The 27,251-nt window shown below is 39.5% G+C and overlaps 1 protein-coding gene across 1 annotated transcript; it reads left to right on the forward strand.

Annotated features, from left to right (window-relative positions):
* The first annotated feature begins 485 nt into the window (after positions 1-485).
* Positions 486-4,516, forward strand: PLE (Microtubule associated protein (MAP65/ASE1) family protein). Its single transcript, XM_078971857.1, has 13 exons — positions 486-754; positions 1,207-1,279; positions 1,364-1,570; positions 1,670-1,909; positions 1,993-2,202; positions 2,301-2,456; positions 2,531-2,690; positions 2,770-2,921; positions 3,034-3,121; positions 3,211-3,284; positions 3,355-3,429; positions 3,513-3,789; positions 3,939-4,516. Exons 2-13 carry the CDS (start codon positions 1,208-1,210, stop codon positions 4,394-4,396), a joined length of 2,169 nt encoding a protein of 722 aa, XP_078827983.1. The 5' UTR covers positions 486-754; position 1,207; the 3' UTR covers positions 4,397-4,516.
* Positions 4,517-27,251: the final 22,735 nt, after the last annotated feature.

Consider the following 27,251-nt stretch of genomic DNA (forward strand, 5'->3'; position numbering starts at 1 on the left):
TGTACCAAATTGTATGTTCCTTTTGGTTGTGTATTATATGTTTATCTAGCTGAGTTTATATTTATCATTTGTTTTATTGTATTTTGTTATGGTAAGATTTAAATTTTACGAGAGATATATTTCAAACCTTATTAAATAAAACAAAGTTGAATTATTTAAATCTAATAATGTAGATCTATTTTAATATGTTAATAATTTGAAAGAATCTCGAGTGTTTTTAAGTATACTCTCTTGTCAATACCTAATTTTGTTCATTATAAAACGATGGTAAGTATGTATGACTAGTATTAATAATCATTATAAACTGCTTTAAACTATTATATTTTGTTTATAGAAACATATTTTATATTAGCTACAAACCAAACATTCATTTTATTGTTGTTACCGTTGATACTATTGGCCCATGTTTGAAGGCCCTTTCCTTAATTAATGCTACTAGCAAGTGACAAACGAAACGAAAAAGGTACAGTGGCAGACAACACACGCACTTTCACTCGCTCCATTTGAAATTCAAATTTTTTTTTCCTTCTCTAAATTAATTCCATTATCAATTGTCTCATTTATCATATTCTCTGTTTCAAACGGTCGAATTACCTCTCCATCTCTCGATTTCAAATCTTCAATTTCTTGCATTGCTCTCATACACAAAATTTGTTTCTCAACTATCAGATCGTGTTCTCTGACTCTTTCGCTTACTTCTCCACTACAAATTCACCAATCACTTGACCTTGTTTGCGAATCCACACAAATTCAGGTTTGGGTTTTAGATCTGAATTGTTTTTTGTTTCATTTGTCAATTCCTTCTAGATTCTGCTTTTATTAACCCGAATGTGTCCTTTCGTGTACTCAAATTTAGTAAAAGATAAAAGTTAGGGTTTGAATTTTGTAATTGTCAGCTTTGATTGAACGATTGTGTGTGTTTTTTTTGCTACTCATTTGCTCATAATCTAACAAGGGCTTTTCTAATTTATCTGAATTTTTTTACTTCTTACTTGTTTATCTGTTGATTATGCTTAAATTATGTACTCCTTCTGCCTTAAATCATATATACAAAAGAAAGGATAAGAGTTTGTGGAGCGAACTAAATGTAAATGCCAAAGCGATGTGAAATTTCCAAAATCTCAGGCCTCTTTCTTCATCAGTGTTAATAGACTGATTCCAAAAAGTTTGCATTTTTCCATCTCATATCTAAAAGTTTTGTCTCAGAATGCCTACACCCTTAAACGATCCACTTCTGCAAGTGGAAACTACATGTGGATCCCTTCTTTATGAACTTCAGGTATCCTTCTAAACCATTTTAATTTCTACTACCCCCATATTTCCAGTTGAACATCTATAATTTATATGCAAATCACGAAATAAGATAATATGGGACGAAGTTGGTGAGTCGGATGTTGAAAGGGACAAAATGCTCTTAGAACTTGAACGCGAATGTCTTGAAGTATACAGAAGAAAGGTAGATTTGGCTAACAGAAGCAGAGCTCAACTAAGACAAGCAATTGCTGATTCTGAAGCAGAATTAGCAACCATATGTTCTGCCATGGGGGAACGACCTGTTCACATTAGACAGGTAATGATATAGGTTTTAGTTACATAGAATGATATATTCTTTTGTTTTTCTTAAATGTAATTCTCACTTACAACATTCTATGTTATGCTACGTTTTCAGTCTGATCAGAATTCTGGGAGCCTAAAGGCAGAACTCAGAGCCATTATTCCTGAACTAGAGGAAATGAAGAAGAGAAAATGCGAGAGGAGGAATCAATTTATTGAAGTTTTAGAACATATACAGAAAATAAAAATGGAGATTTATGCTACTTCTTTCAAAATTGTATTGGATGAAAGTGATTTATCTTTAAGAAAGCTTGAAGAACTTCGTGCCCAACTGCAAGCACTCGAGAAGGAGAAGGTGAAATTACTTGTTTGACCTTAAAGTTAACTGGTATCACAAAAGCATATTACTAATTACTTCTTACTGCTTCTAATATCCAGAGTGAACGTATTAAGCAAGTTCTGGACCACATGAGCACTTTAAATTCACTGTGTGTGGTGCTTGGGATGGACTTTAACCAGACAATTCAAGAAATAAATCCTGGTTTATCAGAATCTGAAGGAACAAAAAACATTAGTGATGATGTCATCAGGAGGCTTGCAGTTGTTATAGAAAGATTACATGAGGTCAAAATAGAAAGAATGCAAAGAGTAAGTGCAATGTCGAAAATGAACTGAAATCACTATCTATGTTTTTTATTAGCCCCTTATATTATATGCTGACCTTTTAAATTGTGATTTTTTTTTAGATTCAAAATCTTGCAAGCTCTCTATTAGAGCTTTGGAATTTGATGGATACACCAGTTGAAGAGCAGCAGGTGTTTCAAAGTGTTACCTGCAACATAGCTGCTTCAGAACAGGAGATAACTGAACCCAACATGCTGTCTATTGAGTTCATTAATTTTGTAAGCTGTTTGAAAGTATAGATTAATGGAAAAAATAGAAATTATAATGTGTTTTTTTTTTTTGTTAAAAAAAGGTTGAGGCTGAGGTGTCACGCCTTGAAGAAATGAAGGCTGGCAAAATGAAAGAGCTTGTTTACAAGAAAAGATTAGAGTTGGAAGATATTTGCAGGAAGACACATTTGCTTCCAGAATCTGATACTTCAATGGAGATTGCCCTTCAAGCTATTGAATCTGGTATAACATATAAAGAGTGACATATTACTAAATACCAACACCAACATTTACTGATATATGTTTTGATTGATAAATGAAGGAGCTATTGGCCCTGATAATCTCCTTGAACAAATTGAGGTTCAAATTGGGCGAATTAAAGAGGAAGCTTTTAGCAGGAAAGAAATACTTGAAAAAGTTGAAAAATGGATGGCAGCTTGTGAAGAGGAGTGTTGGCTAGAGGAATATAACAGAGTTGATTTTCTTTCCTTTTTCCTCTATTAGTTTAATTTTTTTATTTTATTTCTAGTAAGTACCCAACTAATTGAAATTATCTTCTTTTTTATTTTATTTTTAAATAATCTAGGATGATAATCGGTATAATGCTGGAAGAGGTGCTCATCTTACACTAAAGCGTGCAGAAAAAGCTCGTGCCTTGGTTAATAAACTTCCAGGTAATTACTAAAAGGATGAATGATAGAGAATAGCAACATTTTTTTCTTCTTCTTATTATTATTATCATTATTTTTTTTTTTTGGAACAGGAATTGTGGAAGCATTAGCTGTGAAAACAATAGCATGGGAGAATGAGAGAGGAACCGAGTTCACTTATGATGGAGTAAGAAAAAATCTTGATTTTTTGCATCTAATTTCAAGAAATCTAATCTGTTTTACATTATTTTATGCAGATCCGACTTCTTTCCATGCTTGAAGAATACAAGATTTTAAGGCAAGAAAAAGAGGAAGAACGAAAACGACAACGGGTATAAAATTTAAGATATCAATGCTATCTAATTTCAAATTTTTTATTAGAGACTTTACCATATTTCATTTTGTGTGTGTTTAGGACCAGAAGAAACTCCAAGAACAGTTGATAGCAGAGCAGGAAGTGATGTTTGGGTCAAAACCAAGTCCAATGAAGCAAAGTGGGAAAAAGGGGCCTAGGATGTCTTGTGGTGGGGCGAGTAACAGGAGATTATCAATGGGAGGTGCTATGCATGCACCTAGTAAAACAGATTTTCATTCCATTAGAGCCACACCAAATAATAATAATACACGTGTCACCAAAAAGAATGATCGTCACTTAAATAATAAGGATGATGGATTTGGAGCCCTTTCAGCTGGTATATTTCTCAAATTCTATCTCTTTTTTTTTTTTTTTTATTATAACATGATTCCTACTACTTTCATTTAGTTGATTATAACAATATATCATATAAATACATAACTTTTTTCTTTCTAACTTGTTTAAATTGATTAATATATATTTCAGGGAGAAGAGGTTTGGACATAGCTGGACTTCCTGCAAACAGAAAACATTCACTTAGTGAAATCGAACAGCCACAATCACTCTTTCGCAAACCCTTTTCTCCAATTTCTTCAACAGAATCATCGAAATCATTATTTGAAGATTTCAGCAGAAAACACGAAATGTTGCAGAAAACAATTCAAATCAACAACAGCAACAACACAACACCTTTTGCTACACCTTCAAAACCCACAGCATCATTGAGTATTCCAGATGATGAAAATAGAACTCCAAAACACAACATGATTCCAATGATACCTTGCACACCATCAACAGTGTCTGTTCCCATGCAGACTTCAATGACACCGTGTCTGAAGGAGATGCTGATTCCTGAAGAGATTATTGAGTACTCTTTTGAGGAAAGGAGAGCTGGTTTTGTGCTTCCAAGAGCACATTTGAAGACAGTTATCACTGCTATTTGATGTTTTTTTATGGATTTAGTTTTGTTTATTGCTGTTATTGACGTATTGATGCTTTGAAGTCAATTGTATTTGGCTTTTACAAAGCTTATGTGAAAAAGAAGCTTGCTTTTTATTTCTTTATGTTTTCTGTATCAACCATTTTAGTGTCAAAATGGCCAAAATATAGTGGTGTTTTTTTTGGAATATTTCCCTTAAAATATAACACTAATTTGACAAAAGAAAAACATTGATATGTTGGAACTTATTTCATTCGTTAAAATAGATTTTTAGACAAAATTGGTAAACCATGTTAAATGTGACAAACATACCAAGTCTAGGGACCATTTACCTTTTTACTGCAATAATGTCTGACAATTGACCAATTATGCAATTCACACAATGAAACGTCTATTTATTTAAATTTAAATGTAATCTTTTCTAATGATTTTCTTTGTGCAAAAAGATCAAACTTGGATTTGTGTGGATGCTGAAAAATGGACATATTTGACATCTATTTTTTAATTCCTTTGATGCGATTTGGAATCGACCCCACCAATGACCATTCCGATTGCAATTGCAAATTTTTTGAATCAAAACAACATTTCGTAATCATGCTAAATAATCAAAATGTAGGCAGCAGTTCAACTACCCCCAAAATATTTATTCAGAAATCGTATATGCCATCAACCCTAATTGATTCAAATGGGCATTCCAAAAATCACATGAATAATTAATTACACTAAAGGAGTCAATGAGCAAGGGATAACTGCAATTTTTCTTTTTCAGCCTTCCAACCTTTATTAGTCTTGTTGATAAATTCTTCTACTCTTCTTCTGAGATCATCATCCTGTTCTTCCTCATTCTCTTCGACTGATAAAGTGCAGTCATATGACAGTTCGTCAACGTCTATCAAGACATTGACACTAGTTTCCTTAGGCAGCGTAGTTGGAGTGGTGGTTTCGAAGGTTTTGTTGTTGTTAACGGCGGGATGTAGCGGCGGTGGTGATGGTGGAGGAGGAATTGGAGTAGCGGTGCAGTTATGGTGAGAATTTGAGGCGGGTTCCAAGCTAACAAGGATCAGAATGACGATGATCAGATTGCATAAAAGAAAGATGAGATGTGGATTTGAAGCAGCAACTGCGATCAGTTCGCATGTGAATTCAAACATGGTTTATCGTATGTGTATATGAGAGAGAGAGAGAGAGAGAGAGAGAGAGAGAGAGAGAGAGTGTTGAATACTTGAATTGGAGTTGTTTGGGAGGGATGAAGGATTTATAGGAAGAAGAAGAAGAAGAAGAAGAAGAAGAAATAAACTTGAGTGTGCTGCGTAAGCTTTTGAATAGGCGAGGTGTGATATGGAAGTTTACGAGGGATTGACTAGTTGACTTTTGGAAATAAAATGGAATTGTCCGGTAGTATACAATGAAATAGACATATAAATACGGTGAATTTATGTTAAAACTACCATTAAACTAAAATAACAATAATAATAATTAATAATAAATAAATAAAAACTATTACTATTTTTTGAATTGAAAAATATTTTAAAAATAGAAGTCACAGTCTTTTATATTGTTTGGGAAAATAATTTAAAAGGATAACGAAGTTTTCAAAACGTTTACAAAATATAACTGTTGTTTTTCTAGTACAAAAATTATCATTAAAATATATTATTTGTACGCCGAATAACAACAAAGTATACATGCATTCAAATAAAAACTTGTAATAATCGGTTATCTCAAATAAATAGAAAAATAATTTAAAAGGTAACAAAGTTTTCAAAATGTTCAAAAAATATCATTGTTATTTTTTGAGTAAATTACACGAATGGTCCCTATGGTTTAGGGTAATTTGCACGTTTGGTCCCTAACTTAATTTTTTAACTCGGAAGGTCCCTATTGTTTGTTTTTGTTACGTGCTTGGTCCCTTTCTTATCTAAAAAGACTATTTTGCCAATGATTTTCTAATTTTTTAAATAAACGCATTCTCAATCTCATTCTCTCACCTTACCTTACCTACCTCACCATTTTTTCCTATTTAAATAATAATCTTTTTAGGTAAGATAGGGACCAAGCGCGTAACAAAAACAAACTGTAGGGACCAAGCTTGTAACAAAAACAAACATTAGGGACCTTCCGAGGTAAAAAAATAAGTTAGGGACCAAACGTGCAAATTAACCAAAACCATAGGGACCATTCGTGTAATTTACTCTTATTTTTTAGTACAAATATCATCGACGTATACCATTTATACACATAATACCAAAGAAGTACAAATTTAGTATAAAATATACCATTGAAGTTTTCAAAATGTTCAAGAATATCATTTTTGTTAACTTTGTTGTTGTCGATTTATATAGAACACAGTCACCAAAGACCATACCGCATCATATCAGTTCATAACAGTAAGTAAATGAAAGAGAGTTCACAACTGGTGTGAATTGATATGACGTTGCATGATCTTGAGTGACATTGATAGAGACCTATTAGAGTAGGTCAAATTCCCAAGAAGGAAGAAGAAGAAGCAACACAGTGAAGCAAATTTCTCTATTTTTCATTCATACGTCTAAAAAAGAACTTACAACTATTTAAATAAACTAGAAAACAACTACATCTAGGAAAAAAAAATGGTAAGAGACCTTATTCACGCATCAACGTGGGCTATTATCTAGCCACTTCTATTGGCACTAATGGAAAAAGACTAAGGTGTTGTTTGATTTTCTGAAGCAAAAATTCATGAAGTCTGCGGACCACCTCTACAACCTTCTGCAGTAAAAGAGGTGGACCAAACGGCTGCAGACTGTAATAAGAAGCGTGTTTGTTTTTTTTAACATCTGCATATTGCTGCAGATATTAAAAAATTAAAAAAAAAAAACTAATTTTATAAACTGAAAATAGTTTTTTAATACGTAAAATTTAATAATGTATAACATTTCGGTAAAAATTAATGATAATTCAGTAAAAAGTAATGATATTTCAACAAAAAATAAAAATATTTTAGTAAAAAATAATGATATTTCATCAAGAAATTATCATTATTGAATATATAAAAACGAAAAATAAATTCAACAAGAATAAACAAAAAAACAAAAAAAAATGTGAGCTAAAATTTTAACAATATATAATCAAAATTTCAGCAATAAAAAAAGAAGAATAAGAGGTTGGAAGAGGCAGTACAAGTGTTGCGCCAAACAGAGCACGCGCAGAGGTTTTTGACTCAGAAGACTTCTAAAAAACAAACAACTGCGAGATGAAAAGTGTTGCGCGTGTGCTGCGCTGCACTTCAATAAGAAGTTTGAAGATGTTTTTTTTTTCCAAAAAACAAACAGCACCTAAGTCAACTAAAACTACTTTTGATGCATCGTTCCTTCCAATTGTCAAGTAGTTTAACGGGTTTGTGGGTTTGGGTCAATGGGGTTCTGGATCTTATCAATACCCCACCCATGAGAATTGACCTTGTCCTCAAGGTCTGAAATGAATGCTGCCATTGGGCGTGGGAGTGATCCCTGCAAGGTGACGGTATTGTGGCCATGCTGAAAGGTGAGTGAAGGAACTGAAAAATCGGTTATAAACGGACCTAAGGAGCGTAACCATTCGAACCCAAGTATAATATCGAAGCCTTTGAATGGCAACACAAACAACTTGACCGAAAATGAAGCTTCGTTGGGTGTGAAGGGAACGTCAGGGCAGTAGCCGTTGCAAAGTAGTGGGTCGCCATTGCCAATGAGGACCGGAAATGGCGATGCAGTCTGGACCAGAAGGTGTAATTCAACAGCTATGTCGGGCTGGATCAGGTTATGAGTGCTGCCAGAATCCACCAGAATTTGAAGCAATGTGAGGTTGACAAAGCCTGTAAGACGTAAAGCTGAAGTAGGTGCAATTCCATAAAATGTTGTTGGGGATAGAGCCAGAAAGTGGGGAAAGTCATTTGCCTCTTGAAGAACATGAACATGTTGTTGTGCAAGAGGCTTGGGAACGTCCACTTCATTGTGAACTATAAGAAGGAACTGTGGTGGATCACATTTGTGGTTGAGGTGGTACTTTGCGGGGCATCGAAAGCAATGACCTGTGGCACGCCGTTATTGGAGTTGCTCGGGCGACAAGCGGGCAATAAGTAAGGTGGTGGTGGAGGACACCGGAGCCGGTAGCAGTGGGGGATTGTGTGGAACAGTAGGAAAAGAGATGGGTGATGGGACTATAGAGGACAACGGTGTGGGATCAGTTGGAGAAATGGGGGAACAACCAATTTTGTCTTCAATTAATTTAGACAACCCATATGCTTGATGTAGGGTAGTGGGTCGTAGCACAGCGAGTTCCGTTTGGATGTCTTGGGTAAGGCCCGAGAGATAACAGTTAAGGAGGGCCTCATTAGGGAGCCCGGTGATCCGGTTACACAGCTTCTCGAAGGCAGCTTGATAGGCGGCGACAGTGGTGACTTGTTTGAGTTTGAAGAGAGAGGCTTGGTGGTTTTCATAATCTGACGGACCGAACTGGAGTTCGAGAGCCTGTGAAAATTCTGGCCATGTTCCTAGAAGTTGGTTGTTGGCAAGGTATTTATACCAACTCAAGGCATCCCCGGTGAAGTAAAATTGTGCCAAAGAGAGGTGTTGTGGTGGTGGAACGGAGTAATACGTGAAATAGTTTTCGGCTTGAAAAAGCCAGTCGAGGGGGTTAGATCCATCAAAGGTTGGGAGATGAATTTTTGGTGGCCAGAGGTTGGTTTGCGGCGGCGGTGGTAGCGACGACGGCGGTGGTTGATGTTGTTGGCGGGGAGGAGAACTGATGAATGGGCCACATCCTCGACTAATGAAGCAATTCGAAACTGAGTGTTACACCTTGCGTATTCCAACCCGATGGTTGAATGGACCCGACATGTTTGGTATTCAAATTTGATGGTTGATTGGACCAAACAACTTATGATACGAGGGTATTCCATCCTAGGGATGATTGGTCCCATCGTAGACATGCCTGGTATTCCAGCCCGAGGCTGACTGGACCAGGCATGATTATTTGAGCATGCATTTGTATATGTTGTATGTTTGTATGGTGGTATTTTCGGGAAACTCACTAAGCTTTGTTCTTACAGTTTTGTTTATGGTTCAGGTTCTTCGGAAGATTCATGGCAAGGCGAAGGCATGACTGTATACATCCTTAATTTTACAAGAGACTGGGTCTTGGGAGACTCCGATTTTAAATCATGTTTTGGAAACAATGTTTTTGTAAACACTTTGTTAATAAAGGAGTTGTTTTGAAAAGTTTAAATTTGTTGATATTTTTGGAATGTTACAGCAATCTCGACATCTAAAGGACTATCCAGATCCCCCGAAGCTCCAATAAATCTCTTGCTAAGCGCAAGCGATACAAAGGATCAGGTAGCCCTCGAATCAAACATTACCAAAGCAAGAACATCGTTCATGAGGAACGACCCTAAAATGAAACACATAAATATAAGCAAGCAATTCAATATAAATAAAAAAGATAAGGAGAAGATACATACTCGTCACCACAACAGGTGTCCTGCGAGCCTCTTCGGCCATTAATTGGAAAGCCCTGCTCTTCACCACATGTGATCCAAAGAGTTACATGGGTGGGTGTTGACATCGGCCCTGCAACAACCAAATTCAGAAATTAGGCCTTCTTGTGACCCATCTAATTGCAATGAAAGCAAATCAGATCTGATCATGGGGTGGTGGTGGTAGCAGTACAATCCCTGCTATAATGACCCGTCCAGCCGCACTTGAAGTAACCTAAACCACCCACCCCGCACGGCTCGTCATGCGCCTTACCACACATCCTACATCGGCTCCGACCCTGCTGGCCTCTCGCTCTCGAATCCTAAACCTTGGGCCTATTACCCGAACCCCCTGAAACACGAGCTTGTTCTGGCTTCCTTTTCCTCTCCATCTCAATATCAATTTACATCTCTTGGGCTCTCGCTACCATATCCTCTAGTGTCTTGCAGTTGGATCAGATCATAAACTTCAGAATATCACTCCTCAACATCTCGTGATACATCTCCTTCTTCATATCCTCGTTCGCCACATACTGTGGAACCATAAGTGCCATCTCTTAAAACATCGCGGTGATCTCAACCACCATCTTAGTAGTCTAGCGGAGATCCTGGATCTCTCGCGCCAACTGTTGCACCTCAATCACTGGTGCAAACTCATCCCTAAATTTGGTCACAAAATCATCCCATGGCATGGAATCATCAGCCTCATCACCAACGAAGCCCCCAACCTCCTCCCACCAGTCTCATGCCCTGTCCTTTAGAAGACAGGATGCAAGTCTGACCTTTATCCCCTCGGGGAAACTATTGGTGCGGAAAGCGTTGGCAACATCTACTAAATATCACCTACTCGCTACCAGGCCCTTCTCCCCATAGTATTCTGGATCCCCACACACTTGAAACTCCTTGAAGGTCAATGAATGCTCCCCTACCAAGGCCACCATCTCATAATGAAATAAGCTCAACTGCTCATCCAAAATCTCTAGAATTTCCTCCTTGACTGTACCAAAGATCATAGGAGTCTGCACAAGAATGCAATGCGGAATCTCAGATAAAATGAACTCCCTCGTATGGTCATCCAACTGCCCGACTCCAGAACCTAATCTCGAGCCCTCACTAATACCAGAACTGCCAATTGGCCTACCACGTAGAGTCCCCATACTGAAAGTAGACCATCTAAACCATCTAAATACACAACAAAATATATCGAGGGAACACAAACTCTACAAGCTTCTTGGTTTCATCGCAAATCGTCTTGACTCGAGTACATATCCTCTGCATCCAGAAGTATGGGCCCATACTACATTCCAGGCTTCCATATATATCCGTACTTTCCTCAAGGTTTGCCTTGAATCTGCCATGTCACTTTATATCCATACAATTAACCCTGAGCAAGATAATACTCCCAATACTACATCTCTTCTAGGTTTTCCTAGGGAAATCTCCACACCACTCTCCGTCATCAGCTGCAAAAGGAACTCCCACTAACTTCCTTTAACTAGCTCATGAATACCATTACATATCACCAAAACCAGATATTTCTTTGAATGAGAGGTCTCACATTACAACGGTTGGACTCATACAAGAGTTACGTAATGGAGTTAAAACCTAACCTTCTAAAACTATCCAGTCTCAGTAATATGTAACTTAACATATTTGCTTACTAGTTAGCTAAAACTAGTGAGAACTCCTAAAAAGCACAAAGCAAGCAACATTCGATCATCAAGTAATCAGAACAAGCATAGCCTAATCAGTCCATCCTATCACTGATTAATCAGTACTAGCATGCAAGTCTACAAGCTCATACAGCAGGCATACAAAGGTATCTCTCCCAACATTCTATCATGAAAATATTAAGCAGATCCGTAGCCCTAACTAGTATGCGATTCACAAATTCACAAATCAAATCATATCAGATAACATGTATGGGTATCTTAGGAAAACTTACTAAGGATTTGGTAAAGTTTTTGAAAAAGAAATGTTTTTAAAGAAAAGGGTTTTCTAATACAAGAAAGGGTGTCCAAATCCATCAAACCAAGGCTATGATAACAACTTGTAACATCCAAAAAATAAGACCCAAAAATTTCATTTTTAATTTAAATAAAACGTTATTTCAAAACATTATCATACAACCCAAATAGACCAAAGTATGTTACTACATCATATCATATAAGAGTAAATCTCAAAATACAGAAAAGGCGGTGTATGTTCTGCAATAATCATAGGCTCTTCCCTTTCAATCCTGAAGTACCTGAAACATAAACTAAAAATCATAAGCCCAAAGCTTAGTGAGTTCCCCAAAATACCCCATACTATACATAAATAAACATATATCGGGGCCCCGACCCACATTTTGCCTCGCCCGACATCGAGTCCCACTCGGCCTCCCCCTCCCCCCCCCCCTCCCGACATCGAGCCCCATTCGGATTACAGATATGTCATTCATTAGGCCCCGCCTGACATCGGGCCCCACTCGATACGCATAATAAGCATATAAACATATAATCATGCTAACACATGCTATAATCATAAAAACAATAGCATATAACACAGTCATCGGGCCTCGCGCGACATCCTTCTAGCACATAACACATGCAAGATTCACACAAACTTCTAGCATCCTAACATAATAATCATGGGTCAGCATTGGTGCCTTCGACCCGCTAAACCCAGTGAGGAAACTCACCTTAGACTTTTGAATCTCATAGATAAATCTCTAACTGTTGGCCCACCAAAATCCTCACGCTATAATTATAAAATAACATCTAATTAATAATTGGATCCCGACTCACACTCAAAGTCCAAACTAGGGTAAAAGACCTTTTTACCCTTTCCCGAACTTGGCCCAAGGCCAAGACCGAAACCAACTGTCAAAAAAGCCCAAGTTCTAAAATAATCACCCGAAGCACAAATATGGGCCAGTTTTCCAAATTGGGCCCAAATCCCTTCATGGGCCTTCAACTAAAAGAGTCCAAAAAAAATAACATCAACCCAAAAACAGGATTTTGGTGGCCCAACAAGTCTCAAGACTACTAAGGTCCAACATGAGCCCAAAACCAAGAAGCCCACAAATCCGAAGCCCGCTGCTGAGTACGCATGGCGTACTCAGCTCGCACGCTTAGTGTACTCACTTTGGGGATCATACGTGCATCGTACCAGTTTGTACGCTCATCGTACTCCCTATCTTGGCCAACTTCCATCAGTAAGCTCTTAACCGGTTAAGACTTCAACCCAACACTCAGATCTGACTTCCTTAAGGTGGTTTATCACATAAAGTTGGCAACTTTACATGCATGCATGGCTTAATTGGGTTTTATTGCTCAAAAGAAATTAACAAAGGGTCTTAACACAAGCATGGGTCCATAAAAACCTCAAAGCTTGCATTTTGATGGACAAAGGGACAAAAAGAACCCTAGATGTACCATCAATAACTTCTGGAGTGAATCAAGAGGCTCAAAAATCACTCAATGGACTCAAAAAGCACAAAATAGCACCAAAACTAGATCTAACATCATAGATTATCAAGATGGAAGATTTTTACCTCACAAAGATAGCAAATGATGAACAAAGCTCAAATCCTCAAGCTCCAAGCACAACTCCAAAAGGTTCACTTCTTCTTCTCTTTCACAAAGAACCAACAATCATTCTTTATGGCTCAAAACTCTCAAGAACTCACCAAGGTTTTGATTTCTGGAAAAGAGGGGATGGAGGTTGTCGAAACATGACCAAATAAAGCTATCATACGGCTTAAATAGGATGAAATACCCTAGAAATTAGGGTTTCATTAACCACACGTATGCCATTTGTACACAATGTACGCCTAACGCACGTGGACCAAAGGCACGATCACTCTGGGCTAGTACACAACTAGAATTTTGTAACAGCCCGAAATCTCAAGTATTGTTAAAATTACATTTTGGGGTGTTTTAAAGGGGGGACTCGGCGAGTTGGAGCCAGACTCGCCGAGTAGGATCGCAGATCGGGTCGCGGGTTCGCGACTGGACTTGACGAGTCCAGATAGGGACTCGGCGAGTCTGCGTTGTTTAGCGAAAACCCAAACCGTTCAGGTTTGGGACGTATAAAGGGGATCATTGGCCGTCATTGTTCCCTTTTAGCCGTCTGAGAGGAGCCCTAAACCGATTGTGTGCATCTGGAGCAAGGTTAGAGGCCATGGGTGATTGTGAAGGAGTTGTTGTGCAAGGAAGGGAAGGTTTTGGCTAAAGGAACAGCAAGGGAGTCACATGCTGAAGATTGGGGACACAGAGAATACATTATCCAAGTATGAATTCGGGTATACTCTGTTATGTTGATATATTTAGAGGATTAGGGTTTATGGAACCCTTTTGTGATTAGATTAATGGTTACCCTTGTCCCCCAAACGATTGTAACCCTGTGTTGGGACCCTTGGAGGTCCAGAAGATCCCAGGTCTGTGCATTTCGGGAATTGGTGAAGGTTTTGGATTGAAATCCTTATGCCTTAGGTTAACATGGGAATTATGAGTCTTGGGGTGTAGCATGAGCACCTAAATGAAGGCCTTTTGTGATGGACCAGCTTAGGAGGACCAGACCTATGATTGGTCGGGACGATTCTGATCTTAGGAAGCAGTTTGATCGACTGCATGGCATGGACTCGCCGAGTCGGATGAGCAGACTCGGCGAGTAGCTTGAAGAATAGCTGGGACTCGTCGAGTTGTTCTTCAGACTCGGCGAGTGGAGTCGGGGTGGCCCCGCGATTCTTCCAGGAGTAACTCGTCGGGTCAAGGAGGATACTCGACGAGTAGAAGGGAAACTTTAGAGGTCTGGAGGATGACTAGACTCGCCGAGTCGCCAGGGTACTCGCCGAGTCCGGTCGAGTTGATCGTGGATTGTTGACCAGAGTTGACCTAGGTGTGATTTCTTAGGGTCAGTTGTCTTGAAAGATAAAAGTGTTAATAAGGGACGTACGATATTGCAGGGAGTTTGTAGCACGGCGGATCGGGTACGAGGGATTTCAGGAGTTGCTAGCTTCCAGCATCCACGAAGTGAGTCTTCTCACTATACTGTACCTGGAAGGGTTTGATTGTGTGACCGGAAGGTCGAATATGTTATGTGTTATGTATATATGCTATAAATGGAAAGTTAGTTGCTACGTGTGATATGCATGTTTATATGGGCCGGAAGGCAAAGCGTTATGTGACAGCAAGGTCAGGTATGATATATGATATATGTGCTTTATGTGTTAGAGTAAATGTATTATGTGCCGTATATGTTTTTGGGCCGGAAGGCAATATGTTATGGGCCGGAAGGCAATATGTTATGGGCCGGAAGGCAATATGTTATGGGCCGGAAGGCAATGTACTATGGGCCGGAAGGCAACACGTTATGGGCCGGAAGGCGATTATCTCATGGGCTGGAAGGCATTGTGCAGTGGACCGGAAGGTCAGGGCCTGGAAAGGCGTATGTGCGTAAGGTGTATATTGGGGAACTCACTAAGCTTTGTGCTTACAGTGTTTTATGTATGTTGTTTCAGGTTCTTTCAGTAACGCGGGATGGCACCGGCTCGATTGTACACACCAAAGAAAGAGTTGTATTCTGGAGGATCCTGGTTTTCTACTAAGTGAAAATGGAACTATGTTTTTGTAATTCAAAGGTGTATGAGATTTTAAACAAGTGATTTAATATTAATTTGATTAAATAAATGAAAATTTTGCCTTGAAAATCACGGTGTTACAAATTGGTTTCAGAGCCTTGGTTTGAGGGATTCGGATGCGCCTTCGGGTAAATCTGGACTCAAACTGAGGAAATAAGAAAAAGTTTTCAAATAAACAGTTTTCTAAAAGTGGATAAGAGTCCAAAGAGAAAGCAAGAAAGAACAGTGTGTACAATCAGCCAGAGCCAAACAGTGATTTCCCAAAATACCCTTACTTTTGTGTTATGAAATATCTATTATGCACTTTATGAGATATTATTGCATGCTAGAGACAGGCTAGGTATTTCATATCTTAGGACTAGAGTGGCCTGATTTGTGATGCCTTAGCCTAGGGTTTGTTGTTATATGTGCGTTATGCTTTTGTGTATGTGATGAGCGAGAATATCCAGTTAGGACACACGAGGGGTAGAGCTACAGAGTTCAGTGGTACTTCCGAGGATGAGCCGAGAAGGTGGAGCTATCACAGATAGGGAGTCCTATGTAATCTTCGATGCTCGAATGCTGCTTGCTTTGTGCTTTGTGGAATTCTCGATGATGGGAGTCAGCTACTAAGTGAGTATGACGATATTCAGGAGGTAGATGGCTGGCATCATTAGGAGCTCTTCAGCAGCTGATAGCAAAGAAGTGGGAGGACGGCAGAAGGGGCTAGGGAGTAAACCTAGCCAGATGAGTGCGTTGGTAGAGTAGAGGATCTCGTTGGGGAGCGAGCATGCACGATGAGATGGGAGAAAGAGCAGGTCGATCAGCTACTTAGGAACTCTGGGATGGTCCGTGTGGAAAGTATGGGTAGATGTGGCAGGTAGTATGGGCCCGTACTACTGAAAGTAGAGGACCCATACTTGATACAGGGAGCATTCTGAAGGTTCTAAGGAACGGGATGAGAAGTGATGTGATGGTTCGAGTACCATACATCGGAGCAGATTGAGGAGTGATGTTATGGTCAGGGTACCATACATCGGAGCAGCTTGAGGATAGATGTTATGGTTCGAGTACCATACATCGGAGCAGATTGAGGAGTGATGTTATGGTCAGGGTACCATACATCGGAGCAGCTTGAGGATAGATGTTATGGTTCGAGTATCATACATCGGAGCAGATTGGGGAGTGATGTTATGGTTCGGGTACCATACACCGGAACAGATTGAGAAGGGACGTCATGGGATGAGTACCAGGGTTCGTAGCGGATGATGCTTGTGACTATCTTGCTATCGGGTCATGATCGATGAGGTAGAGATCGGATGCTATGGGTTTAGGCCTGTAGACCATGATTAAGTATGGGGAGGCGTTCCCCGAGAGGAAAGGCGAGTGCCCATCAGAGTATTTTGGTAAGAAGTTAAAGACAGAGGAAGATTTCGGTTGAGTCAAACAATCAGGCGATAAGGGAGAGGCCATCTTCTAGGAGGGTGGTGCCATTTATGTTCGTGAGCAATACACGAGGGGCTTGATGTTTCAGTTGTGGATTTGGGAGTACACCCTGCAGGTAGTTATCGATAGTGATTTCCCTCAGAGTATCAGGTAGCAGGTGTGCCACGAGGCAGTGACTTATCGAGAGCAGACAGTCAGTTTGGGACTGAGGTAGTCGAGAACCACACCACACCTAATTGGGAATAGTAGGTTGTGTTATTATGGTAGCAGCGGGGAGTTCAGTCGAGCTTTGCAGTGCAGAGAGTTTTCGTCTATGTTGGGAGTGGGTCCTTGTCCTTGGGACATTGGCACATTGGTTGATGAGTCGAGGTGAGAGGAACGATGATTTGGCGGTGCAGTATATGAGCCAGGGATGTTATTGAGCAGTTTAGATGCTTAGTGCTAGATTGGCATGGGATTTGGATCGATTAGAGGCAGTCGTGAGGAGAAATTCTTGGAGAGTTAAGCAGAGGTTCAGAGTATAGAGGGTTGATTGACTTCCTTAAGGGGGGGAAATTATCGGGCGTTGCGTAGCACTTCCTGGAGCAGGTGCGATTTCGCTGGTGAATAATAGTCATGGGTTGGTTGTGTGCTAATTGGTGATGGTTCGAACCCTAAGTGGGGGAGAACCGGGTGCAGTATGTAAGAAAGCAAAGATTTGTCAAGAGTAGTTATAAGTGGAGTATAGAGATATGCTGTAAGAAATCATGAGACCAGAGGTGTCGGTGGTCGAGGAAAAAGGGTCAGAGTGAGTTAATGCGGGAAGTACTTGAGGATGAGAACGAATGTATCCATGACAGGTGTTTGGTATTGTTGCAAGTAGACAGAGAATGAATGGGTCGGTATACGTATCCTTGTTTGGATTTTGAGTGTCGGGACAAAGGGTTTCGGAGAATTATCAGCATATTCCGTAATGTTAGTGTTTTCTTGTATTCCGATTGAGAAATTAGATGCACCGAAGTTGTAAGGTGGAAAAATTATAGATCTAATTATGGGGATCAGAAGAAATGTATTATTGTGTCTATATGATGCTTGGGGCAGGAGATCAGTGGTGGTGGCAGGATCTTGTGATGTTCTGTTAGGGTATTCTGAGATATTCGGGTATGATATCTTTATTTCGGAGTTATTCGTGAATCTTGGACTGAATCAACGTGTGGCATATCAAGTATCTGCGGATCTAGTGGGAGCCTTCGAGTATGGGCATCCAGGGAGATTATTTGGGAGAGTGGATTTTCGCAAGATGGGAGTTTGTTATGATGATTGCCTCCATAGTCTATGATGGATATTCGAGTCGCGGTACTTACAAGACAGAGGGCGTTGTGATACTGCGGGGAGCTAAAGTACTCACTAGATGGCAAGACAATTTCGATGTTGGAATGTTTTCGAACAGTGTATGAGGTGGAAGAGTTGTGAGTTTGGGTAGCCCTGGTATTAAGTCTTTGGAGCTTGGATGTTGAGTCGGGGGCAAGACGGGGGTCTCCGTCTCTGTCGGGAGATGCGGGGAAATGCGCAAGGAAGATGCGCAGCAGAAATCAGAGATTAGAGTTGAGACGATCCTCGGTTGGATTGTATTTTTCTCTCATGAGGAAAAGAGGATTTCGTGACTTGCGTGTCACCGGGCCGGGATAGTGGTCACGGGGAGAAAGTTAGTGGGATATTTGGATCACAATATGGGTGACCGTTGGGGGCGCAGTTGTGGAGCCAAAAGCTGATCTGGTACCCAGTCTTGAAGAGGGATATGGGAAAGGAGCTTATCATGATGACATCTGAGGACACTTTAGAGTGGATGAACGATACGGACGCTCGAAGACATGCTTCGGGCATGTGTATTAGATTTCGGAGGAAGCCGCGATACGTATTTATCATTGGTTGAGTTGTCCCATATCAACAGCCATCATTAGTGCATTGGATGCCGCCCTTTGAGCTGTTGCATAGGAAGTAATGTTGGACCCTCATTCACTGAGGAAGGGTAATGCATGGACCCGAGAGTCCTTGCGAGCAGATCCAGAGCATGTGAAGCATGGAGTAGTGGCAAGGTTGTCAAGCGGATTCCCTAGGTAAGGGAAGAGAAAGGTATGTTGGGACTAGTGCAGCATGTGTATGTGTTTGCAAGAGTAGAACTCGTGAGAATTGCTCTGAGAGTGAGAATGGATCTCGCAGTCGTTTCGAAATGGATAAAGTGGGCTTTGGATCGGGGATCCGGTGATTCATGGTTTCCTAACCCTGATGGGCCGAGTGATCGTTGAGATTTGGAGCAGAGTTGCATCTTGGGTAATTCTCGGTTACAGGGAGTGGTGGACAGTACAAAGATAGTGCTTCAGTCGACAGAGCAGATTCAGCAGGTTAAACAGGTGTTATTGATCGCCTAGAGCTGACAGAAAAGTTATGCAGTCAGACGCCGTTTCGAGCATGAGTTTCAGGTCGGCGACTTCGTACTCTTGAAGGCCTCTCCTTGGAAAGGAGTGATTCGATTCAGGAAGAGGGGCAAGTTGGGGCCCCGGTATGTTAGGCCTTTTCGTGAATATGCGAGGGTAGGGCGGGTGGCCTACCGTTTGGAGCTGCCAACGGAATTGGGATAGATCCATGACACTTTTCATGTGTCGCAATTGAAGAAGTGTATAGCCGATGAGTCAGCAGTGGTTCCACTAGAGAACAATTAGGTGGATGCGAGCCTGAGTTACGCTGAGAGGCCAGTGGCCATCAGGGATCGGAAGATCAAGGTTCTGAGGAACAAGGAGGTACCTCTGGTATTGGTTCAGTGGCAACCTCGGAAGGGATCAGAAGTGACTGGGGAGCCGGAACGTGAGATGCGGGAGCAGCATCCGGGACTATTTTCAGAGTGAGACTTCGAGGGCGAAGTCTGATTCTAGTGGGGGAGAATTGTAACAGCCCGAAATATCAAGTATTGTTAAAATTACATTTTGGGGTGTTTTAAAGGGGGGACTCGGTGAGTTGGAGCCAGACTCGCCGAGTAGGATCGCAGATCGGGTCGCGGGTTCGCGACTGGACTCGACGAGTCCAGATAGGGACTCGGCGAGTCTGCGATGTTTAGCGAAAACCCTAACCGTTCAGGTTTGGGACGTATAAAGGGGATCATTGGCCGTCATTGTTCCCTTTTAGCCGTCTGAGAGGAGCCCTAAACCGATTGTGTGCATCTGGAGCAAGGTTAGAGGCCATGGGTGATTGTGAAGGAGTTGTTGTGCAAGGAAGGGAAGGTTTTGGCTAAAGGAACAGCAAGGGAGTCACATGCTGAAGATTGGGGACACAGAGAATACATTATCCAAGTATGAATTCGGGTATACTCTGTTATGTTGATATATTTAGAGGATTAGGGTTTATGGAACCCTTTTGTGATTAGATTAATGGTTACCCTTGTCCCCCAAACGATTGTAACCCTGTGTTGGGACCCTTGGAGGTCCAGAAGATCCCAGGTCTGTGCATTTCGGGAATTGGTGAAGGTTTTGGATTGAAATCCTTATGCCTTAGGTTAACATGGGAATTATGAGTCTTGGGGTGTAGCATGAGCACCTAAATGAAGGCCTTTTGTGATGGACCAGCTTAGGAGGACCAGACCTATGATTGGTCGGGACGATTCTGATCTTAGGAAGCAGTTTGATCGACTGCATGGCATGGACTCGCCGAGTCGGATGAGCAGACTCGGCGAGTAGCTTGAAGAATAGCTGGGACTCGTCGAGTTGTTCTTCAGACTCGGCGAGTGGAGTCGGGGTGGCCCCGCGATTCTTCCAGGAGTAACTCGTCGGGTCAAGGAGGATACTCGACGAGTAGAAGGGAAACTTTAGAGGTCTGGAGGATGACTAGACTCGCCGAGTCGCCAGGGTACTCGCCGAGTCCGGTCGAGTTGATCGTGGATTGTTGACCAGATTTGACCTAGGTGTGATTTCTTAGGGTCAGTTGTCTTGAAAGATAAAAGTGTTAATAAGGGACGTACGATATTGCAGGGAGTCTGTAGCACGACGGATCGGGTACGAGGGATTTCAGGAGTTGCTAGCTTCCAGCATCCACGAAGTGAGTCTTCTCACTATACTGTACCTGGAAGGGTTTGATTGTGTGACCGGAAGGTCGAATATGTTATGTGTTATGTATATATGCTATAAATGGAAAGTTAGTTGCTACGTGTGATATGCATGTTTATATGGACCGGAAGGCAAAGCGTTATGTGACAGCAAGGTCAGGTATGATATATGATATATGTGCTTTATGTGTTAGAGTAAATGTATTATGTGCCGTATATGTTTTTGGGCCGGAAGGCAATATGTTATGGGCTGGAAGGCAATATGTTATGGGCCGGAAGGCAATATGTTATGGGCCGGAAGGCAATGTACTATGGGCCGGAAGGCAACACGTTATGGGCCGGAAGGCGATTATCTCATGGGCTGGAAGGCATTGTGCAGTGGACCGGAAGGTCAGGGCCTGGAAAGGCGTATGTGCGTAAGGTGTATATTGGGGAATTCACTAAGCTTTGTGCTTACAGTGTTTTATGTATGTTGTTTCAGGTTCTTTCAGTAACGCGGGATGGCACCGGCTCGATTGTACACACCAAAGAAAGAGTTGTATTCTGGAGGATCCTGGTTTTCTACTAAGTGAAAATGGAACTATGTTTTTGTAATTCAAAGGTGTATGAGATTTTAAACAAGTGATTTAATATTAATTTGATTAACTAAATGAAAATTTTGCCTTGAAAATCACGGTGTTACAAATTTCATCCAATGCTCGTGAAGGGAAGGCATGGACGAAATCAAGGCTAAGGAACTCCTTGTATAGTTGAGGAAACTTGGTGTCAAAGCTAGGGTTAAAGGGATATGCCCTAGATCCTTTGATTGATGACCAAGCAGCCCAATCCCTTTGTCCAGGGGCCTTGGAAGAAATCTCCTAGGGTTTCCTTAGAGATTTTTGTCCACCCCTTTCAAGAGGTTCTAGAGCCTTCATTTCTCAACTATTAATCAATAACAAAATGGTCCATATACTTTTAATTGATACAATTAATCCCAAAATTAATTTCAATTAGTTTCTGATTAATTATTAATTAAATAATACGATTTCTAATTAATATATTATTTTCATAACACATTAATAAACCATTTATTTAATTTATTATTCACATAATAAATTAATCTCTCTCTCTAAAATAAGCATGTCCAATTGCTAGGTTCTGAGGGCAAACCAAAAGGATTGTGGTACTTTCAATTCAAGTATATATCAATTATAAAAATATATAGTTATAGAAGACGACTTTAACCCCGAAGAAGATGAACAACATGTGTTAAGGGACGACACCCCTTGTGGGTTTATAGGCGAATAGTCATTGGCGATTTATGATATGGGTTGAGTAACTCAAGTTGCCTTGGCATTTTAACTTTTAAGCACCTTTGGTAGCCATGCTACCTGACGATTTCTTAGTAAGAAAATAAATTTAAAAGAATAATGTTGTAAGTTTTACAAAAGTTTCATGATTTTTTTTAAACCATGGGTTAAATGTAACAAATACAACATTGTCTTTTTAATTTGATTTTATAATATTTTACGCGTAAGACGCATAACTGGAAAGTACTTGCTATTATAAAGAATTATTTGATTGAAGTAAATTAGACCTTTAATCATACTTTTTAATGTGAAATTCTATACGTCCCCCCTCTCAAAGTGCTTAGTATACCTCATTGTGATTGAAATAATGCGTGTAACCCTTATGATTTAATAATTTATGTGAGTGTGTGTTGGGGTAGTTATAATAGCATCCCATTTAATCAATGAATTGACTTTTATAGATAAGATCACCCTTCGTTCTATTTTATGTGGGAAACTACGAGCCAAAGATCATGCGTTTTTTGAAACATAGATTTGTATTTTTCTCTCTTAAAAAAAGAGAGGCATAATTATCAATATATATATATATATATATATATATATATATATATATATATATATATATTATATTTATATTTATACCTTAAAAAGCGTTTAGCATGTTTTGCTGAATTTTAAGAGGTACAAGGTAATCAACAGTATATACAACCATTTTAAGCATCAAAAAGTATCTAATCTTATCTGGTCAAAGTCAAAAAGTCAATACGTAATTCAAAAGTTCTAAAACTCAAATTCAATCTCAAAGTTTCTAGGCTTTTGACCCGGTCTGCGTGCTTAAATTTCTGCAAAAATGTCTCATTTCTGGTTTGTCTTCCCTATACACTTTATAAAGCATTTCCACATAGTCTCTCTCTCTCATCCTCTCTCTCACTCTCTCTCTCATCGTCTCCTAACCATCGTTTCCCCTGGTTTGCTTCCACCACTGGTAAATATTGATACATCGCAGCCCTCATATACCTATTTTGTTTATCTTCTACCACCATAGAAGTCTTCCAACGATAGTTGTAGGTAATTATAAATAAAATCTCATCCCTTTCCCCTCTCATACTACATATATGGTACCATCCATTCAGCCGATTGAATTGATCAACAGGAGATACAATCTATAAGGAATTTCCTCTCTCAGTACCTGCTTCCGATGCTCTTGCTCCAAAATTCGTTCATGGTAAACCCCTCCCCATCTTCTCAAGATTCCGCTTATGCTAAATCGCACCACTACCACGAGAAAATCTTCCAACCATCCACCGTACTGCCTCTGCTAAACCGTACAACCACCCTAATCACCTCCTCCACCACTTGCCTCTTCCATACCGCCACAGTCGAACCACCAGCACACCAGCGCATCACGAACACATATTCGCACCGGTCACCACCTCTAAAAATAATAGCCACACCATTAGGTATGCCAACTCTCAGCTAGCTTTCTCTCTCTATCTCTCTCTCTCTCTCTCTCTCTCTCTTTCTCTCTCGCTCATAAACCCTAACCGCACCACTTAATCTTCTTCTATTTCTATGTACAACCTAAATTCCATCACCATGAATGCCATCTGTTACCAGATCTCTAAAAACCAACGTCTTTTTATGCTCTGATTTAGGTTTGATCTAATGGTTACATATGTTTAGTTTTCTTGGATTTGTTTTCTCATGAAGTATTTTGTTAGTTGGATCCTAATGAACATTTGGTCTCCATTGATAGATCCGGACTTGGAACGTAAAAAGGAATAAATAAAATGGATTTGTCAGGTGATCTTCACTACACCAAATCCATCTACATTTGTTTACCTTCGTCATTTATGGTTACTAACTTTCAGTTTGCTGTTATGGTGATTTTCAAGTTGTTCATTCTGTTTTTTGTTCATTATGGTAAGTTTTCTTTTCAATAAATTATGCTTCAATTTCATATTTAACTATATATGATTTTTTTAAAACTACTAATTATATGGTTTGTTTAGTAATTGGAGCTTGCTTGGAGACAAGGCCCATGCCAGTTGACTGGGAAATAACATGACAGGTAACATTTTTTCTTTTGTTCTTGCTACTGACTTCACATGTTTGAAGGTAACTTAGGAAAATGGTTCATTACAATACACTTACATGGAAAGTAAATACAATATGTTTGATTTTCTTGATGCCTTTTTATTCTTTTTGTTGTAAGTTTATGATAGTTAAATCACTTGATAGTTATTATTTTTTTTGAATAACACATTTGATAGTTACTATATTTTTAGAAAATTACTAAAATAATATTTAAGAGATATTTATTTGGTTATAAATTTAGTGAGTCATGTGTAGGTTGGGATACTGCACAAACCAGTTGATAACAAGATGAAATCATCTAATATTCCTGTTTATGTTGTTTTCAGAATTTAAAAGCTTATCAACAATCCTTATTGGTCAGATTTTTTCTTTTAAAGTTAGTGTTTTCAAATTTCAAGTTGTTTTGTTGATTTTATTTTTTAATATGGGTGTATGGTTTTATTAGAAGACAATGGATTTTGTCACACCCCCAAACCGGAACGGCGGAAACGTTCGAGGGCGGATGACTTCATGTGGTAACGTAACAAATGAATACATAGTAAAGAAAGCAATATAACCATCATATATATAATTGAAAGTTTACATTGTTAAAAGAGTACATGTTCAAAACCAATTACAATATGATGCGAAAAATATGAATTTAAACTGGCGCCGCAACGTTCCTTCTTCAAAAAGCTGTTTGGTACCTGCAATTACTGAGTCCATGGGACATACAAGTAGTTTTGAAAGAGTAGATCAGCATTTAAGCTGGTGAGTTTCATAAGTATTAAATGATAGTATTTGTATGAACTAAAATGAAATGGTTTGCTTTTGTTTGTTAGTTTCTAGAAAATCCCATATTTCCTACTGGTATAAATGTAGCCTTAAATCAAGACCAACGTTTGTTAGAAAGTTGATGTTTTCCCATCTGCGAGTAGTGGTTTAGAAGTTCCAAACTTGTATCCCAATTAGGTTTTTCATGCCTAAAGTAGTTAATTTATGTACTTATAAACCCTCCAATACGTCTGAAAAACCCCGTAAATCAATGTGTTTTAAATACTCTATGTGAGTTTTATAACCATGCTATTGACTAGAAATGCCTATACACAACGTTCTTCAAGCGTTGGAATGTTCTGACGTTTGTCACCCTAAATGGTGTACTGTAGCTAACAGTCAGGGTGCGGGGTTGTCAATCCCGTATAGATCTATACACAAACACCATGCTCCCCCTCCAAGGGATTCTGGTATATAATACAGGACTTGAAATGCGTACTCGAGCGTACGTGAAGTTTAATGTCTCACAAAACTTAGTATAAAATAGATTTACGTGTGAAAATGTTCGTTCGTTCTTGTATATGAAAGTAACTTCTTGAAATAATATTTCCAGTATGTAAAACTTCGTAGTGTTCTCGTAAAACTATACCTATTATAGTTTTCTAAAAGTCCGTTTCGTTTGTATAGTAATACCTATTGAAATGCTCACTGGTCATGAAAAGTATAATTTTTGTAGTGCCTAAAACTAGACACATATACCCGTAGTATAAACAGAGTGTTTGATTTACATAAATACATAAATCATTTCTTATTTCAAAAGATAAGATCTTATCGTGGTATAATTTGCATACGAAAGTTTCCCTATAATAGTTATAAATCACATATGATTCTATTGATAAAAAGCGTATAATGAAACTTTATATAACACATAATAATAATCGAGTGTTTTACTTGTATTCCCCCGCCCCCCCTAAAAAGCATAAAAAGTATTTATAAAACATTTAAAAGTGTGGATTATAGGGGTATGAACTCACTTGAAAGATCGAAGAAGGCGAGATGAAAACCGAGCATAATTTTGACTCGAGAAAGTGGATTTTCTCGGGATTCTCAGGAATCTCGGGAGCACAAACGACCTTCGGGACTTGAGCAAGGTAACCGGGACTTCGGGATAGCACGTGCACGGAAAACGAGGCAAAAACGCAAGAAAGATGAGAGGAATTGGCCACTTTCTTCGGAACCCTCGCATCTCTTTTATAGGGGGTGAGAACCGCCTCGGTACGTTGGGCGTACGCGAGTATGCTGGGCGTACTCGTACGTCATGCGTGACTGCATCCTCGACTGCTTCGGACTCCGGATGGGACGGGGCATAGCCTCGCATAGGGGCGACGTGGACGATCCGAGGCCTAGGCCTCGAGTACGCTGGGCGTACTCGGCCCGTGACTCAGCCTTCGGATATACTGAAATTAAACATAAAAATTATATTTTTATTATTTAATAAACTTCAAAAATTCATATCTTTTTCATACGAACTCCGTTTTCAACGTTCTTTATATCCACGCGTAGGTGAGACTATACTCTACAACTTTCGTTTAGATTCCATCGGAAAAATTTGAAATTATTTTTATTATTTATTTTTAAAAGGTCGCGGTAAGAAAATTTCGTTAGAAATTCATAACTTCATTATCTGACGTCTGTTTTTGCCAGACTTTTTACCGTTGAAAAACCATTATTGAGACCTTCGATTCTCATTTAGGTTATTCCGGTCAAAAGTCGCTCGATCTCCGTTTCGAGTTTTTAGTTGTCCGTTGCTAAGCCGAACTTGGAAAATTCATAACTTCCTTATACGAAGTCAGATTTGGGCATTCTTTTTACGTACGATCACAGTTTAATCATATCTAACATAATAGGTAATTTAATTAGTGATTTTTGGATATTTTATTTTCGAAGTTAATTTCATTATAATAAACGTGGTTACAATACTTGACTTTTTAGGTCGTTACATAGAGTTGAAATATCGGGTTGTCACAGATTTCCCTAGTTTTCCAGGGGCAGCTTTAGATTGGACTGTTTCCGGTCCTACATACGTTTACTCTTCTCTAACGA

This window comes from Lactuca saligna, chromosome 8, assembly GCF_052625555.1.
Source record: "Lactuca saligna cultivar CGN05327 chromosome 8, ASM5262555v1, whole genome shotgun sequence".
NCBI classification, from domain to species: domain Eukaryota; kingdom Viridiplantae; phylum Streptophyta; class Magnoliopsida; order Asterales; family Asteraceae; genus Lactuca; species Lactuca saligna.

Coding starts and splice junctions, on each gene's coding strand:
- PLE (XM_078971857.1), top strand. CDS start 1,208: ATGCCTACACCCTTAAACGATCCACTTCTGCAAGTGGAAACTACATGT. Junction 2,922..3,033: donor GGCTAGAGGAATATAACAGA/GTTGATTTTCTT, acceptor TAAATAATCTAG/GATGATAATCGGTATAATGC. Junction 3,430..3,512: donor AAGAACGAAAACGACAACGG/GTATAAAATTTA, acceptor GTGTGTGTTTAG/GACCAGAAGAAACTCCAAGA.